At 40.0% G+C, this 18,914-nt stretch overlaps 2 protein-coding genes and 1 long non-coding RNA gene across 4 annotated transcripts; 2 read left to right on the top strand and 1 right to left on the bottom strand.

Moving 5' to 3' along the window:
- The first annotated feature begins 7,091 nt into the window (after nucleotides 1-7,091).
- rpl31 (ribosomal protein L31) lies at nucleotides 7,092-9,262 on the top strand. Its single transcript, XM_079668347.1, has 5 exons — nucleotides 7,092-7,147; nucleotides 7,896-7,999; nucleotides 8,224-8,349; nucleotides 9,000-9,112; nucleotides 9,198-9,262. Exons 2-5 carry the CDS (start codon nucleotides 7,896-7,898, stop codon nucleotides 9,227-9,229), a joined length of 375 nt encoding a protein of 124 aa, XP_079524473.1. The 5' UTR covers nucleotides 7,092-7,147; the 3' UTR covers nucleotides 9,230-9,262.
- A 965-nt stretch (nucleotides 9,263-10,227) lies between these two features.
- On the bottom strand, nucleotides 10,228-12,347 carry LOC307031332. Its single transcript, XR_013805926.1, has 3 exons — nucleotides 11,778-12,347; nucleotides 11,283-11,618; nucleotides 10,228-11,196 (listed from the first exon to the last, which is right to left on the bottom strand). It is a non-coding gene; the product is annotated as an uncharacterized lncRNA (long non-coding RNA).
- A 1,380-nt stretch (nucleotides 12,348-13,727) lies between these two features.
- Nucleotides 13,728-17,685, top strand: chst10 (carbohydrate sulfotransferase 10). Of its 2 annotated transcripts, none has more exons than XM_079668344.1 (6): nucleotides 13,728-14,147; nucleotides 15,006-15,146; nucleotides 15,230-15,339; nucleotides 15,419-15,674; nucleotides 15,753-15,858; nucleotides 16,139-17,685. In XM_079668344.1, the coding sequence occupies exons 2-6, from the start codon at nucleotides 15,041-15,043 to the stop codon at nucleotides 16,689-16,691; spliced, it is 1,131 nt and encodes a 376-aa protein (XP_079524470.1). In that variant the 5' UTR covers nucleotides 13,728-14,147; nucleotides 15,006-15,040; the 3' UTR covers nucleotides 16,692-17,685. The 2 variants fall into 2 exon arrangements, with proteins under 2 accessions (XP_079524470.1, XP_079524471.1); XM_079668345.1 differs by having other exon boundaries at nucleotides 13,745-14,147; nucleotides 15,449-15,674.
- The last annotated feature ends 1,229 nt before the right edge of the window (nucleotides 17,686-18,914 follow it).

Below are 18,914 nucleotides of genomic sequence, written 5' to 3'. Positions count from 1 at the left end.
ATTCTCAAATACAAGATTGTTGAGTTTTCCAAATCATAACAGATTGTAGATAACGTGCATGCTGTGTCAGCAATCCATGTTGGAAGGGCTGACCAATAATGCATTTGTATCATTTAGAAAGTTTATGCAGTTATAAAGTGCATTAAAACGTACATTTGTATTAGGCTCAATGTCCACGTAGCTTTTTCTTGAGCTTTCAACTGCATTTTACAGTTTTCATCAGCAGTATGTCTATCTTGAGTTACGATTCAATTATTTTCTCAGTGTTTCTTGCACACATGCATTATTGTGACAGACATATTGGTGGGAGAGAAAACCCTTATTCGAGGAACACTCCAGTATTACACTACTGCCCACCAAATAGTCGCTTGACAACCAATATCGACTGAAGGTCTTTTTTACAAACTTCTTCAACAAGACAAAGAGACGTTATTCAACTGTTACAAGTGGAGTGACCTTTATGAGTAAAATTGCCGGACGCCTCCTTCATTATTGTGATACTAATTGAAGACTTATCCTCAGCCCTTCGTGCGGCCTGCCTGCAGATCTCAGCATGCCAACCATCTACCTCTGGACGACCTCTACAAGACAGAGAAAGCTCAGGAAGAATTAATTCATAACTTTCCCCCTAAAGTTGCAGTTCCCTTTTATCTAAGTCATGTTGTTCCAAAACAGCATTCCTCTTCCGTATGTAGACGTTCCCTGTGAGCCAAAGGCAACAGCTCCCAAAATGAAAACAAAGTATTTCTCCGAGGCCTGTGTTCCCATGGCTCCTCATCAGCTGTGCCAACAGCACGCCGCAGAAACTCGGCCCGGCGTACGGGAAATAAATCACCATCTGCACCAGGGAAGTTAACACGGATGTGATTTACTGCAGAACAGATGTATTTTCTTACTGAAATAACATGAGATCCATCCCATAGTGAACCCAACACCTTCCTTTTAACCACCAGGAGGATAACCACAACAAAAGGCCTCCTTCCGTTTATTCCCTCTTCAGATGTGGGTTTTTTTTGTAAACAATGGATGAAAATATTTCTATCTTTAGATGTTTTTCATGTCCTTTAATGGGAATGTGCTGATGTTTGATCCTTCTCTCAGGTAGAGGCCGCAGACAATAAAGGGATAAGAAGACCTCTCATTTATGGTTTCTAATATAAACATATTTGTCCTACATACCACAACCTTTAATCCTGATTGGCACGCTGAAAGGGGATGAACACACGGCACACAAACACACTCCTTTATCATTCAAAGTGCACCAGAGCTATCAACCTGAATAAATAAATCCCCCCCTTATCTCGCAAAGCAAAACTGGATAAGCGCTCCCACCAGGTCTGCATGGAGGAAGCTGTCAGCACCTCTATTTTGGTTTGCTTCAATGAGCCTCATACAGAGAGAGAATCCTGTTTTTCTCTCAAATCCATCCTCCTGGTTTTCAATCCCCGGAGAGCCGTTTCCCTCCATGTGCGTGAGACCTATATGCTGCCGCCACACAGTCCATACATGATCCCTCTTTCCTGCTTATCTTTCGGAGCAGGGCCTATATCTTTCAACAGCCGATAAATCCACAGAAAATGTCCAGGTTAGGAGGAAAGAAAACTTTAAACCTGTTTGCTAGATATACTTGCCATAACTCGTTTCCACACTATTGCCTTCTATATCACACCCATGTATCTGTTTTGACACCTGTAGATGCTCTGAACACAGGGTACTGGTTTTATCTCTGGCCCGGTATCAAGAATTGGATGTTTCATATATTAATACAGTAACAGGATTATGATTATTATTATTATAAATAATGAAAAATAATACATTTATGCAGCATATGCCACATTTCTAATGTCCTACCTTTTTTGGTTAATGACTGCTATTCAACTGACATGATTTCTAGACCAATTTGTCCGAAATAATCACTGTTAGTCTTTGATGGTGTGCCTCAGAAAGTCTCAAGTCAGGTTTTTCTATTTATCAAAAGAACAAAAGAAACCAGAAAAGCTCATAAAAAGGGAGGCAGCACAGTATGTTTCTAGGAGAGCAACATTGCCACCTGCAGCCAGCAGAAGTCATCAAAGGGACAGACAAACACATGGATTATCTTACATGCTCAATTAAACACAGATCACGTCTTTTAATGGATATGGAGAGATTTCTGAAACCTCGCTCAGAATGAATTTGCTCTCACAAGCAGTAGTAGAAAGACTTTTCCTTGTACAAAGTATTTTGATATTTAAGTGTTGCTACTTCTACTTCTAAAATATCTTTATTTATTCTACCACTTTGTTTAAACCTCCTATTGTCTTCGTTTCCCCCCCCCTTACTTTGGTGTTCGCGGTCAAATTTAACCGGTCCTGTTGTGACTGCTATTACATTAACACAAAAACCATTAATCATCACCAAATTTCATTTAACACCCTTTCAAACTGTACATATTGTATCAGACTACTGGTATACATGAAAGACTGCAGTAAATATACAAAGAATAGACACTGACCATGTCTTGCGTGTGCCAGGTGTGATCCATGTGGGGGGGGGTGGGCACATAAGAGTGGGAAATGTGTTAAATTGTTCTGTGTGTGTGTGTGTGTGTGTGTGTTTGTGTGTGTGTGTGTGTGTGTGTGTGTGTGTGTGTGTGTGTGTGTGTGTGTGTGTGTGTGTGTGTGTGTGTGTGTGTGTGTTTTATCTGATCCGGATGGTTACTAATTCCCAGGGTTCTTACGGTCATTAAAAACCTGGAAAAGTCATGGAAATTCAAAATGCAAATTCCAGGCCCTGGAAAAGTTATGTAAAACAATATTTTCCCAACGTTTTTGAAAAATCATGAAAATTTAACTAAAGTAGCATCAAATATAATTTATATTTTAGCTAATCGCCTAAATAGTAATACTACAATGATAATAAATACTGTATCGTATCGTAATGAAACATACAATGTCATTTAACTGACGATGTATTTTGCTGGTGAGATTTGAGTTGCTTTAGCGTGTAGAAGCTAGTAAGCCTACTATTTGATTTGTTTTAGATAGGCACAACATGTTTTATATGCTGACCTTATTTTCCTGTTCCATGTTAAAATACCATTTTCAGTGGTACCGCTGAAAATAGTACATTTTGGTCATGGAAAATTAGGTAAAGGTCATGGAAAAGTCATTGAAAATCATTGGTGAAAAAGTGTATGAACCCTGAATTCCTTGTCTTTATGGCGGTCCTTTTTGACCGGGAACTCCATGGTTGACTAAGGGGTTCCCAAAGTGTGAGGCGCGCCCCGCCTGGGGGGCGCCAGAGACCTTCAAGGGAGGCGCAGCCGCCAAAAAAAAGAAAGAAGAGAAAGAGTGAAATCTATAGTTGACTTCAGCTAAATGTATGCGAGCGGCAAAATGTGGATACATTTTTAGTGAAGTTACCTAAAGTGAGAGAGGAGACAGCCTCTGTCAGAAAACGGAGGAAGTATGACAATGATTATTTGAAAGCTAGGATTTTCATGGACCGGTCCTGATGACGCTCCACTGCCACAGTGTGTTATCTGCAACGAGGTGCTAGCTAATGACAGTATGAGACCATGTAAACTCCGGCGTCATATTGAGACGAAACACCCATGTTTGGTGACCAAGCCACATGAGTTTTTTGACCGGAAGCTCAAGGAATTGCAGTCACAGAAAAAATGTCATTGACGCATTTAGCACTGTGAATACAAAGGCAACCGAAGCATCATACCGAGAGGCGTTACGGATAGCTAAGGCAGGTACAACTCACAACATTGGTGAAACGTTACTCCTGCCTGCTGCCAAAGACATCTCCGTCTCAACTATTTCTCTCCGAGTGCAACGTATGAGGAAGCTGCCATCCTTAACCTCAACATGTTTAAAACATAAAGATAAAGAGGTTTAAAAAAGCTATTGTTTAATGTTTTAAGGAGGTGACGCTCAGCCAATCAAAAAAGAGAAAGGTAGCGAAAACAGAGCATTTTATGACATTACTGGACCCCCTGCATTATAGCAACAACAACAATAACTAGAGAATGCAATTCCTGAAGAAATTGCTAGTGGGAATGCTTTATGCTGAACATGTGACGCTAAACTGCTATGCTGAAATGTAATGTGTAAGAAGAAAGTGAAGAATTTAGATTAAAATGAAATGTGTAAGAAGAAAGTGAAGAATTTAGATTGAAATGAAATGTGTAAGAAGAAAGTGAAGAATTTAGATTGAAATGAAATGTGTAAGAAGAAAGTGGCGAATTTAGATTGAAAGGATACATGAACAATGGGGGCTTGAATATGTGATAAGAGAAGAAAATAAAGTAAAAAGGCTTGGAAAAGCAGCAGAATATTTGAACTGCTAACTTCTGAACTAACTTGATGGCGAATGATCTGTCCCCATGGCAACGACATTTGATGACACCCCATAATACGCTTAGATGCGTTGGTGGCTGCATCGTTACCAAACCTGTGAAGTTTTGGGGCGTTTGGAGCAGTTTCACTGAAGTTATGAGAAAACCGTGTTTCATGGCGAGCATTGTGTTGCCATGTCATCGGCATTTGAAGAAATCTCAAAACTGTCCCTCAGATGTCTTCACGGCTGGACTGTTAGCACAAATGTGAAGTTTGAGCACTTTTTTAACATTTTCATAGGAGTTATAGCGACATCACGTTTTATGGCGAGGGATGCGTTTCCATGGAAACGGCATATGGTGAGATCTCAGATTTGGCGTAGAGCTGGTAAGGCATGGACCGGTGATATACAAGTGAAGATTGGGGGACGATTGGACCGTGTCGATGGGACTTACAGCCACATCGAGTTTCATGGCGAGTGGTCCGTCACATGGCAACGGCATTTGATGACACCCCATACTACGCTTAGATGCGTTGACGGCTGCATCGTTACCAAACCTGTGAAGTTCTGGGCTGTTTGGAGTATTTTCACTGAAGTTTTGAGAAAACTGTGTTTCAAGACGAGCATTGTGTTGCCATGGCAACGGCATTTGAAGAAATCTCAAAACTGTCCTGTAGATGTCTTCACGGCTGGACTGTTTGCACACTGCTATCTGAAGTCTGCTGCTCTGAGCATGTCAGTTGGAGTGATGACATCATCGTGTTCCATTACACAGGTGTTTGTAGTTGAGCTAACGAGGTGCCTAGACTTCAAAGGCTTCATTGTTGAATGAGAGATGAACCTCTTACATGTGAACGTTTTGTGGAAGAACCGTAAAAGATATCTGTGAAATTTGAAAACGTGAAGCATGTCAAGGAAGTTGAGTATCTGAAGTGTAATTTTTGTGTAGTTTCGGGTTAATAATGTGGCCTTTTTGGCAGTTGAACTAAAGGTGTGCGGCTGCTGCCGTGAGGAAATATCTGCCTGAAATTACAATGGGCTTTAATGGAGGAATGTTGAACGTTTTTGTCACTTCATGGCCTCAAAAAGTATTTTTTAAAATTATTTTTGCTTAATTATTTGTCATTTTTCAAGCTACGGGATGTTTTCCTACGTTTGTCATGACAAATTATGTCTCAGGAATGTAGGGTTTGGGAATTATGGCAGTTTAAAAAAAATATATGAAGGCAAATTTCAAACTGTCCTCCACTCTAACTCTGACATCACGCACTCTGCCTTAACGAGCTGCGCAATGTTAAAGTTCAAATGTTAAAAATGTGATGAATTATGGGATGTATCTCTGGAATTATGAAAGTTATGAATGAGAAAAGTAATAGCCATCGATTCCCGACCGAGCTGTTAACAGCATTCCCACTAAATAATAATTGGGAGGGGGGGCGCGGCTGTGATTATGTTCTGTGAGGGGAGGCTCACCTTCCCACACTTTGGGAACCCCAAAATTCAATGAAAGTGGTGATCAGCAATTGTATATGTTCAAATGTCTACTGTGAACGATATCATAAAGCCTTAATGCAATCGAATGTAAAACAAAAAAAGTTATGATTGATTTAGTAGTAAATCAGTCAGATTTGACCCGAAGACAACAAGAGGGTTAAATAAGATAAATTATAATAGCATCTAGAAGCTCAAATGGAAAATCATCCTTGCTTAGTAGATGCAAACAGAAAATAAATATCTATTCTTTAATGTTTATTCTTTTGGAAGATATTTATTTTTCCCAGCATATTTTAACCTCCAAGCATGATACAAAGAAAGGCTTCTTGCAAGAAGTATGTTCAAATAAATTATCTTCTTTTCCCACTGTCACTGTCCATGCACATCTAATGCATTTATCATTTTAGATATCAAGATATAAAAAACCCATCCAATTGTTTACCACATACATGTGTCAGTTAATAGGATTTTATACAATGATGCTGAGGGATATGAGTGTTTCTCTTTACTTTGCTGCACTCCTGTGGCAGTCAGAGGTAGGACACATTGTGACATGGTTGTAATGACACCAGGAACACCCAGGAAGTGTACTAACAATATATACATTTGGTCAAATGAGCTATGATGACAGCCACTAGAGGCGAAATGATGCATCTTGAGGAAAGTGCTTTGACATATAATTAGAACCACATGATTATTATGTGTTCCTAAACTTTGGCAGTAAGTGTAAGTCGTATTAAAATTATAATTTCCATGCATTTTTTAAGTTTGATACTAGCAATTGATGAAGAAAAGAATATGGCAGGTATAGAAGACCTCATACGCTGACTAAAAGAAGATAGAATAGAAAATAGTCAATACAAATACCTATTATATTGCCAAAGTTTGAAATGCAGCTTATTGTTCTCAATCTTAAAGAGGATCCAAGCCTTGGGAAATAAATGATTATTCTTGTGTGTCATACATCAATTGCACTGGCCCATTTCACACAGCCCATTTCCACACATAGGCCAGCTGATATTCTAACACATAATCACATACAAAATAGAAGAGAGAGATCGAACATTAATACTTCCCATAGTTATTTGAATAGCCTGGTAATGCAAACATGTACATTTCCTTTAATGAATTCCCTGAAAAGATTCTCAGAGGTCTAATAATTTTTAGAATGTATAATATACCCATTTCCTGACAACGTTTATCGTCGGAACCTTAGTTCGTGCATGTCGTTGACGAACATCATATAAAACGGACCGGTTTCCTTTACCCACAATCCTCTTCTTCAAGTCCGTCCTTCCGACTTCCGCCTCATCTACGAGCTGCGGTGAGTAATTTTAACGCAGATTATAATTCTACAATCTATGACCATCCTGCTATATTAAAGACATGATCGGCCGTGAATGTCTTCTCAATATGTATATTAATGTTTGGCTGTCCGTTTCATGTGGTTTTGGATGTAGTATAACGCATTTAAATAGCTTTTATTAACGTCCATCGGTACGGCATTGATTCCGCCAGAGTGGCTTCATTTTCCCGAATCAAAGTGTCCATTTTCTTTCAGTCAGAAAACGTGTTAATGTCATATTTTCGTATGATTTAAATCCCTGGTAATAGTTTATGATTCTATATTTACTTACGTGCTTTGTATCTTACCATTATTGACTTGCGGTTGGTAACAACACTGGAGCAAGCTAACCTTATGCTAACGCTAAGTTATCTTTTAACTTCAGGTGCCACGTTTAACTCTGCAAAACGCTTGACAAAAGGAAAACTAATTGGGCTGATTATTTAAATGTTTGTGGATGTAACCTCTGTTTTTGTATAGCAACCATATGCATAAGCAGTAATGAAGTTGTGACATCTGTAGCTACTGTGCATCTGACAGTAAAGTCTGAATCTAATGAATTTATTTTAAATACTATGTGCATGCCTTTTTATCTAGTAGTGTGTTTTCTATTTTTCGTCTATCTATACTGCTTTAACAATGTCAATGTCCCTTATGTTGGACGGTAAAGTAACTCATTCTGAAAGCCTTTGAGTGTTTGAATCTAACTATGTATATTGTTTTCTAGATGGCCCCAACTAAGAAAGGAGAGAAAAAGAAGGGGCGTTCAGCCATCAATGAGGTGGTGACCAGAGAGTACACCATCAATGTCCACAAGCGTATCCATGGAGTGTGAGTACTGTACATTTCTTTATCTTGTTTCATTAAGCCATATGGTCTGCTTGTGCAACAGCTTGGATGCATTGCTGTGCTAATGTCTGTTATGTCTAAAAGTACTGAGAGATGCATACAAGTTGTCCAATGTACATGTATGCAGTGTATATAGTAAAACCATAAATCCAATACCAATCAATAGTTTGAGTTCTTTTTGATTAAATGATGTCTTCTCCTTGCAGGGGCTTCAAGAGGAGGGCTCCCCGCGCCATCAAGGAGATCCGCAAGTTCGCCATGAAGGAGATGGGAACTCCCGATGTCCGCATTGACACTCGCCTCAACAAGGCAGTGTGGAGCAAGGGTGTCAGGTGAGATTACACGCTGTTATACTCATGTTTGAGCTAAATGCACTGCTTGTCCATGTTTCAGTTAAATACACGGCTTTCTCTGAATGGTGTTATACTCGTTAAATTCGGTGACATGACAAGACATGTTCGTTTTTTAATCATACCAAAGTAATGGCCACAAGTATACTCTCAATGTTCTGCTTGTGCTACTGTGTGCTGTAGAGAGATGGCATGGTTTGTGAAGCAATTTTGAGACATGTCTAAGCATAGCAAATGGATGCTTCTTTTTTCTTTTCTTACGGTCATCACTCAAACTTCAAAAAGATAAAAGTAGTTACTGCTGCCAGCTTGAATTTAGTGAGACATATTTTTCCAACATGAGTCTGTCTGTCAGCTCACATGAAGTGTCTACTGTCGGCACATGACTAAGAAGGAACTGATAAAACCAAACATTTTGGGCGTGCCACAAGAAAGTTCCATTTAAAGCAGTGCTCAATATACCAGTCTAAAATTGATGTGGACTTTGTTTCACATCTTGTTTACGCTTGTGAGACAGTTGCACTTACATTGCACTAATGCTGTCTAAATTGGAGACCTACACATCTGCTGGCAATGTACTTGTACTGTTTTTATCAAAGATAGTAACCATCCTAATGTGGTTTGTTGTGCAGGAACGTGCCGTACAGGATGCGCGTACGACTTTCCAGGAAGCGTAATGAGGATGAAGATTCTCCCAACAAACTCTACACCCTGGTTACATATGTTCCCGTCACAACAACAAAAGGTAAATATTTCACCAACTGACTGTTGTTCCTACACTTAAGCAACAAAGACATTTTATTAATCTTTCCCTCTTTTTCCCCGAACAGGTCTGCAGACAGTCAATGTTGATGAAAACTAAACTCTGCGAGTCGAATAAATAAAATCAAAGAACCGCTCTTGTGTTGTGTCTTTCATTTCTATTTTTGCACTAAATTGAATTATATTTGGGGAATTATTGGATTAAGCTGTATACAAATTGTGTATAGAGATGCTGTCTTTAACCCTTACTAATTGCTTATTTATGAAAAGGATAACTTATTTCATTCGAGCAGAACATTGCTTCTTGCTTTTCATTGTGAAGATATATAATTCAGGCCTCGTCCCTTTCTAGAATATAGGAGTAATTAAAATGAGGTTAAGTTTTAACAGGGATAACTTAAGAATTGATAGTATGGTATTGTTGACGGCATAATGTTTTTTTTTTTTTTACACATGTTGATTGTGTTAAACTGCTCTGCTCGTAATACTTTTTTCTTAGTCAAACCATGCATTAGTAAGTATGAGGTATTAAATCATCTATTCAGTATCCTGATCCACTCTTCATGAAGTTTTATTGGTTGACTTTAGATGCCATCTTCCTTATTCAAAGTAATTCCATAACCAATTACACAACTAAGTATTCAAAGTAATTTCGTAACCAATTGCACATAAAAACGTATGAAATGTAATAAACTGCTGAAGGGGGTGTTGCATAATATGCATTGCTGTATCTAGTGTATTTTATTTTGCCGTGGGGCCGCCATCTTGGACCGGTCACCCGCTCCACTCAGTATTATCTGTCTGGCAGGCGCAATGAAGTGTCAGCGCATTTAATCAATCATAATTCGCTGAATACAAAACTGATTTCCATGGTTTTTTTTTCTCTGCAAACGTCATATATGTAGGCATGATACCGGACACATGATTCGGCGTATTTTAATATTCATAGGCTTAACAGCAATAGAATATTCTGGTATTTGATAGCCTATATGTTATGTATGATAGGTATTTTGCAAAAGACACACGATATATAATATAGGCTAATATATACACACACATAAAAAAACACTAATGGTCTATATGATGGAGAAACAGAAGCAGATTGTGTAGGCCTACTACTCAGCTATTTTAATAAGTTGAAAAATGAAGAAACAATAATAAATTATACATAGACAGAAGTTATATATCAGTAAAAATGAATATCTATATCTATGTCAGAAAAAATGAAAATCTACATCTATATCTATATAAAAAATGTAAATGTTCAAGTTAAACACAAGAACATGACACCACCCCGCCCCAAACCATATTTACACAAAGTTGCTCATGAAAGTTTAAATGAGCTAAAAGCCCTGAAAGAGGACTGTTTTGCAGAGCTTCTTTCTCGTGCTCCCTTTCTGCAGGTCAAGAGAGGTGAGTTTGGCAATGTGGTGTAGTCTTATTTTCAGAAACACAGACACAACCAATGACAACAAGTTGGAATAATGGTTGTCGATGCCAAACTGCGTCTCCTCAATGTGTTCCCCAAGCTGAAAAACATCCTCCGTTCCAATCTCCTCCCGGACGATGTAGGTGACTGTCGACACCTTTGGAGCTTGCCTTGTTGAAGCTTGGCGAATCACCCTCTCTGCAGCTCTCAGCACCTTCACTGTGCCTTGTGATGGAATCACTAGGCCACCGTTGTTTTTCAGGGCTAGAAGGTGGTGGTAGCTCTCATCAAATGATGAAGGTACAGCATCTCTGACCAAGCTTCCACGGCACACATCACAGGACAGCTTTCGCTTAATCTGCCAGACTACAAATCCTGCGATGTAGACCAGCGCATTTTCCACCAGACCACCAAACCGAGTGGGAAGATAGCTGTGGTCACTCACAACAGCCGAAATGTTGGCGAATGGAGATGGGTGCTCTTCAGCAGTTTCAGCAGAGGACATCTCTACCGCAGACAGGGACACAGTGTGATCTTGGGCTGCCACATTGCCTCACTAGGTGAAACACCACACCGAACCATCAGACGGCGGAAGATGGCCTGGAACTGGCGTGCAGATGGATTGTTATTCCAGCCAACTTGTATGGAAAACAGGCACACAATACATTTATTACTCATAAGTCATTTTCAGAATTGATTGCAATTAAAAGAACATCAACCCTACCTGACGCTCTGATGGAATTAAATAGGAGTGATCCTGGCTGAACCTGTAGGTGAGGACATACCGCTGAACTTGGAGCAGTTCAGGAATCATCAGCATCAACGTGTCGATGTTAATGACAAATCCGATGACTGACAAGTACCTGCAAAAGAAAAACATTTTATTACTCTGATCATGGCAAAACATATACAGTATACTTGTAGGACACTTAGCTAACTAGGAACAATGTAAATGCAGAACTGGGATAACTTGAGAACAAGAACACATGCAATACAAACCATTTTGACACCTACATGTGCCTGATGTTGTGTAATACGTACCATTAGAAGCATCTGGGACCTCAAAAACACTGAATACAAGATAATTCAAATAGAAACAAAACTGCAGATTGAAAAACATTGAAACAAGAGAACATAATTTCAACATACATATACCCTCCTTCTGAAACCTGCAAAACTTGATGTTGTGTAATACATACTATTTAGAAGCATCTGGGACCTCAAAAACAATGAATACAAGATCATTCCAACAAACAAAACTGAACACAGAAAAACATTGAAATAAAAGAGCATCATGTTAGCAGACAAAACTAAAGGAAAAAACATTGTAACAGTAGCATCATATGAACCTGATGTAGAGAACAGAGCTCGATGAACTCGATGCATAACGGAACAGAGTATCGTTGAACTCATGTCGGGAACTTTTCATGCATGAATAACAAGCACTATTTTAATAGACCTCTTAGATCGGTGAAGTGGTGTTCCATCTTTTGTCACCAAAGTGAGCAAGTACTCCCTGGCTCTTGACAAAAATGCTTTCCTCTCTATCCAATTCAAAGCACCCAAGGGAGATTTGAATCCTTTGGCACGAGGATTGCGTCCATTCATTGTGTCAAACAGCCTGTCAATAATCTATAAAGAAATATCGGCATCTAAATCACTATCATTACAGTGTTTCATTAGGTATCAGATAGTTGTAATCTATACTCATCTATTCAAGATATAAAGAGAACAGAATACTTATTTCTAAACTGTATGTTCAACGTGCAACATGCAAACTTAGTATTTGCTTGACTTCCTTCTCTCCATAGGCCAAAACATTTTTTTTCGAGCAGATCGAAGCGATCGAAGTGTGTATTTCTGTCGGTAGGCCACGCCTCCACATCTGTGCCCCAGTTGATCGGGGAACCAGTTAATCCGGAACACCGGTGTTGCCGTTTAACTGGTTACACCGGTAGGAATGGGGCGTGTCTAATAACCAGGAATTACACATTTCGATCGCTTCTTCTGTTGTTTACATTTATCTTTTGGTATATTTTGCTCCATAGGAACACTTTGATGCACATTCAGTACCAGTGTGTGAGGTTGTGGTTGCGAGGCCGATATCCGGAAGGGTACAGCGAGGACTACAAAATGACAATGAGGTGACTGGGGATGTCCGTTCAAAACATTGCAAACGTGCATAAATCATTTCAAATATGTATTTGTCTCCAACTTTCATTTGTACATCGTTGTTAATGTGATGTTTAGTAGCTTTGATAGCTGTCCATACCTCCAGACAGCCTAAAAGTAAGACACAAGTTGTTTACTCACAGCCCGAATGCAGCATCGAGATCCGTGGCCAACTGTGATCCTCTCCGATTAACTTGTGACAGGACTTCTGTAGCTATTCTCCAGCGAGCAAGGTTTTTATTAAATACCTCCATCCCTCTCATCACAACAACACTCTACACTGTGCAGAAAAAAACAACATAAATGAAAATAACCTTGCTGGATAGCTTAGAATGAAACAAACAAACTATCTTCCATGGCTGATACTGATGTCACAGACAAGTCCAGCGGGGCACAAGTTGAATCCATATAATGAAATTGTTATTTTATATGTATGTTTTTATATGCAATGTATTCAGTAATCAGTAACTGATTACATTTACAAAGTAACCATCCCAACCCTGTATATATGTATACATACATATAAAATAACAATTTCATTATATGGATTCAACTTGTGCCCCGCTGGACTTGTCTGTGACATCAGTATCAGCCATGGAAGATAGTTTGTTTGTTTCATTCTAAGCTATCCAGCAAGGTTATTTTCATTTATGTTTTTTTTTTCTGCACAGTGTAGAGTGTTGTTGTGATGAGAGGGATGGAGGTATTTAATAAAAACGTTGCTCGCTGGAGAATAGCTACAGAAGTCCTGTCACAAGTTAACCAGAGAGGATCACAGCTGGCCACGGATCTCGATGCTGCATTCGGGCTGTGAGTAAACAACTTGTGTCTTACTTTTAGGCTGTCTGGAGGTATGGACAGCTATCAAAGCTACTAAACATCACATTAACAACGATGTACAAATGAAAGTCGGAGACAAATACATATTTGAAATGATTTATTCACGTTTGCAATGTTTTGAACAGACATCCCCAGTCACCTCATTGTCATTTTGTAGTCCTCGCTGTACTCGTCCGAATATCGGCATCGAACGTCACGAGTTCCCCGGTGTAACCAGTTAAACGGCAACACCTGTTCCGCGGCACGTTCATGTTACGTGTTCAGTACAGTTTCTCTTTACCCATGGATGCACAATAACAACGAACCATATCGCCTTACTGCCAGCCCAGGGAGCTGTGATAATGGATATATTGCACATGTTTGCTGTAATTCATCATTTGTAAAATATTATACTGCATGGGCTGTATGATGTAAATCTCGTCAATTCGCTTTTAACGGTAGTGCCTCTCAGCCACCGTAGTGTCGTATCAGGTGGGCGTGTCGTGTAGTGTCGTGTAGTGTTGTGTACTGTCCGCGGCCGCAGCTAGACCCTTCTCGAGTTTGTGCAGCCGTGAAGTTGTTGTAACTCAATAAGAAGGTAAGACACAAAGCTGCCCTGCTGCTTTATGTGTAATTTTAACATTTAACTAACCTCAGTGGGAAATAGCGGGGTAAATCAAGTTGTCTGGGAGGGACAGGTGTGGCTAACTGGTTGGCTAACTAACTGACCAGCTAGATAATGTATGTATACTAAGCTAACCATAAAATACTATAAAATTTGAATAGCTAATAACAATGACTTCTTATGAATTGTCACTGTTAGTCTAGCTTATATGGTTCGTTTACATCAAAATGTTAGTATTAAACAGTCTTGCGAACATGTATCACAGCTAACAGCTAGCATGTGTAGTACAGTCTTCAGCTAGCTGTCTGTCATCCATTGAGATTTGCATTTTATTCTAAAAACAAATGAGTTAAAATTACATTGTGCAATTAGTATTTTTTAAATAATGCTTGTTTTTGTAATGCTTTGTTGAAATCTGTTTGAGAGGTTAAGCAAGGAACATTTCATCTGTTAGAAAGAAGAACACAAAACAGAAACAAGTAGGTATACACATACGAGGAATTTTCCTTGGTGTGCTTATATAAACACAGTTAAAGAAGATACATTGCAAGAAAAGGAAACTATTATAGCATTAAAATATAGCTATTTTTACATACATTTTACAAATTTAGTAAAAATATGTGCAGTATTGATATGACAAGTGGTAAGCCATGCAGATATAAGAGGAAGATTTGTGTACAATGTGAACAATTTTGAGGGTTGTGCAGGACTGCCAGAACATATAATGATTGTGCAATGTGAATGTCCTGAACTGGATCTTTCTTATACTTAAGCATGCAATCATTCAGATTAAATTAAACATTCTTGGACTAAGATGTCCCCTGTGTGCAGGGAGCCCAGAGCTGTGTTTCCATGGCCGGCAGCTGATGGGGGGAGTGATGCGGCACCACTGGCTGCTCCTCGGGGCCTGCGGCTGGGTGCTGCTCATCCTCATGTTTGTCAGCAAGTTCATCACCTTCAAAGCTGTGGATGGTAAGCTGCTGGGTCTAACGCTGACTTAGTAGTGTTAGCTAAAGGGCTAAATGTGATCAGCCCACTCTATTGTGTGTTGTCAGACTATGGAGAGAGGGTTGGTGGTCAGAGCTGGACCGTGCCAGGCACCAAGATGATAAGACCAGTTCCTGTTTCCAGTCTACAGAAAACAGCTCCAAAGCCATCTGATCAGGTGACTATTAACTGTACTCCGTCACTGACCCCATTAAAACAACGCCATTCACTTCTCTGCAACACTAACATATTAAAAGGTAATCCGTGACATTACTGTTGTGTCTCAGTCGTCAGCGGTGCCTCCAGTGACAGGTTGGCAGTCGGAGGTTGAGAGGCGGAGCGATATCCTCTCCTCTGTGTGTAAGAACAGCAGTCTCAGGAATCTGACTCACGTCTCCATCAGCAAATTCGTCCTGGACCGCATCTTTGTCTGCGACAAGCGCAAGATCCTGTTCTGCCAGACGCCTAAAGTGGGCAACACACAGTGGAAGAAGGTCCTCATTGTGCTCAATGGTAAGTACGGGTTAGTAGAATGTAATAACAATGTCTAGAAGTCTTTCACATGATGACTTATGTTGTGAATATTGACAGGAGCATTCCCCACCGTGGAGGAGATCCCAGAAAACCTTGTCCATGACCATGAGAAGAACGGCCTGCCACGCCTATCATCACTCAAGCCACAGGAAATTACTCACAGGTTTGTTAAGACTTAATGTTAATAATGTAGCAGCCACCAGGGTGAGCCAACGCTTACTTGCTGAGTTCATTCTTATATATGATGCTTTAGGAATGCTTTACAAACTTGCCCAAAAAAATATTGCTTACTAGTCAAATATTGACCATCAGTAGCCTTTTGGCTGGAAGATAAAAATGCTATAAGTGTTTATGATAGTCAACAGTATTGCAGAATTGCCTTCTGGGACAAATAAATAATAATATCATCATTTAAATATATAAACCTGTATTTGCCTCAACAGATTAAGTACTTACTTCAAGTTTTTCATCGTGAGAGACCCCTTTGAGCGGCTGATCTCTGCGTTCAAAGACAAGTTTGTGAAGAACCCACGCTTCGAGCCTTGGTACAAGCATGACATCGCCCCGGCCATCATCCGGAAGTACCGCAAGAGCCACCGTGACAATGAGCTCTCCGCCTCCGGCCTGCACTTTGAGGACTTTGTCCGTTACCTGGGCGACGCAGACGGCCGCCACCGCATGGACCGTCAGTTTGGTGAGCACATTATTCACTGGGTGACTTACGCAGAGTTGTGCGCGCCGTGCGAAATACACTACAACGTGGTGGGCCACCATGAGACACTGGAGCAAGACGCCCCTCACATCCTCAAAGCAGCGGGCATCGACCAGCTGGTGTCCTACCCCGCCATCCCTCCAGGCATCACACGCTACAACAGGACCAAGGTGGAGCGCTACTTCTCAGGCATCAGTCAACGCGACATCAGGCGTCTGTACGCACGTTACATGGGAGACTTCAGCCTGTTTGGTTACCCGGGCCCAGACTTTCTACTGAACTGAAATGATTAACACTGACTAAAAGACATGTTTGCATATATCCTCCCAACATCTTTGGTTTACTGAGACAGAGGTGTATTGTAGCGGACTATGTGCCACTGGCAGACCTCAAAGGCTGGTAGATGGCACACTGTAATGTTTTTATTTTAGGAATGATTGACAGGTTTTGGCTGTATTTGCAAAGACCGGCAAAAGAAGCAGCAGGATTTATCGTTTTGTGCAGGAGGTAAGAAGTAGATACAAAGAACATTCACAGGTACAGAACACATGTTATCTTATATTTAATACTCATGAATGATTTGTCCTCATATGTCAAAGAGAGGTACTCTGTAATGCTGGGGATACAGGCCCGTTACCCTGTAATGTAGCTACTATATACTGCACTGTTTGGATCACCAGTTACAATGGTGTGCGTTTGACATGCTGTGTCTTTTCTGTACTTCTTGCTGGACATAGGAGACGGCCTATTTCAGGGACGCTAGCATGTTTGGAAAAAGAGGGTAAACTGCAAAAATATAATAGGAAGTTATTGGACATCTTTCATTTATGTTTTTAGGAGTTACGAATTGCCATTAAGTATTTTTGTAACCATTGTTTTTTGCTTTATGCAAGGCCTATTATTGCCTTGTGATTCAGTTGATCAGTCCTAGGAAGACCTTGGTCCCGCCCTTATCCACACTGTAGCCATCGTTCTGCCTTGACTGAAACTGACAAAAGTTACTCCATGCTTCTGACTCCATTTACTCAGCTGTTTACTGCACTGGATTTAAAAGGATCCGTTTTCTATCAGAATTGTACCGTGTAAATGTTCTTAACATGACTTGCAACTCAACATTTGTATTACATGTTGCTATTTATAATATTATTAACCTGACACCAACAGTTTCTAAATTGTAAGACAGTGCTGTCTCCCTGCATCCACCTGGTGACTTTTTGGACAGGCGGTCATAATACAAGGACAGCACTAGTAAGTAATAAAGGTTGTATTTAAAAAAAATCAGTTCCTTCTTTTTTTTGTTGAGAAAATACATGATTTGTGTGTGTGCTCCCTTATACCTGTACTGTATGTTGCTTCAGTAGTATAAAACATCCACAAGATGGCAGTAAACTATTATCATTTTTAGTTATTAGTTAGAAAGCAACCAACTCTGTTGAGCCCTTGAACCAAATGTCAACACACGCACGCTGTTGATAGACAACACAATGACTTCAGAGCCATGTGTCAGCAACAAACTCTTCCAGGCAGTGGGGGCGGAACAGAATGATCATTATCAGTGTCATCTGCACAAGCTTACCTTACCACAGATGGATTTAAGTGGATTTACTCCTCTTAAGCGTTAAGTGTCTTAAGTGAGTGCCATACGTTAAGGCTTTGTGATTGTATGTGTGTATGCAGGGGCGCCGTAAGGGGGTGAAAAGTTAGGACGATTCTAAGGGCCCGTGACTGACAGGGGCCCAAACTATTTTAGAACATTAAGAAAAAATGTTTAAGTAACCAATGTGATTATCTTTTCATGGGGCCCAAAATCCCTTGCGGCGCCCCTGTGTGTGTGTATGTATGTATGTATGTATGTATGTATGTGAGTATCTATGTATGTATGTATGTGTGTGTGTGTTGCCCCCGTGGCAGGTTACCTCTCGTCCTGTCAGACTGGTTTTCCCAGCCCTGCCGTTTGATTGTTTAGTTGAATGTGTTTGTTTAACCAAAAGCTTAGCGCTGTCTGTTTGAAAATGTCATTGTGTATATAATGATAAATAAGTGGATTTCTGCAGCTGAACATTATTCCTCTCTGAAGTTACACAACCCTTTCAGCAGAATTTAACCTATCAATGAGGTTACTGCTGTTTTTAAGAGGTAGCCCCTTTGGGTGGCCTTTAGGAATTCAACATCCTACACATTAACCCCCCATGATGGCGAGCTGAAGCAGGCAGAGTGCCTTTTTGGGCTCAAAGTTCCTATAATTAATGAGGTTATTATCAGAAATCATTAAACATGCAACACCCCACTAACAAACTGTCAATTAGGAAACATGATGGGATACAATAATAGTAATTGCTCATACTATTATGGAAAAGGTATTTTTTTTTTCAACATTTGGAAAAAAAAGTCAGATTCCGAGAAAAAACGTCTAATTTGAGATGCATTGTGGGACCTGTAGTTTATGGGCAATGTGCTTCTGTAAAGCGGCATGTAACTGTATAATAAACATATTATATTCTTTGCAA

Source organism: Notothenia rossii, assembly GCF_949606895.1.
Source record: "Notothenia rossii genome assembly, chromosome: 3".
NCBI lineage: Eukaryota > Metazoa > Chordata > Actinopteri > Perciformes > Nototheniidae > Notothenia > Notothenia rossii.
Note: the sequence above shows the minus strand (reverse complement) of the source record. Positions and strands in the feature narration are given on the sequence as shown.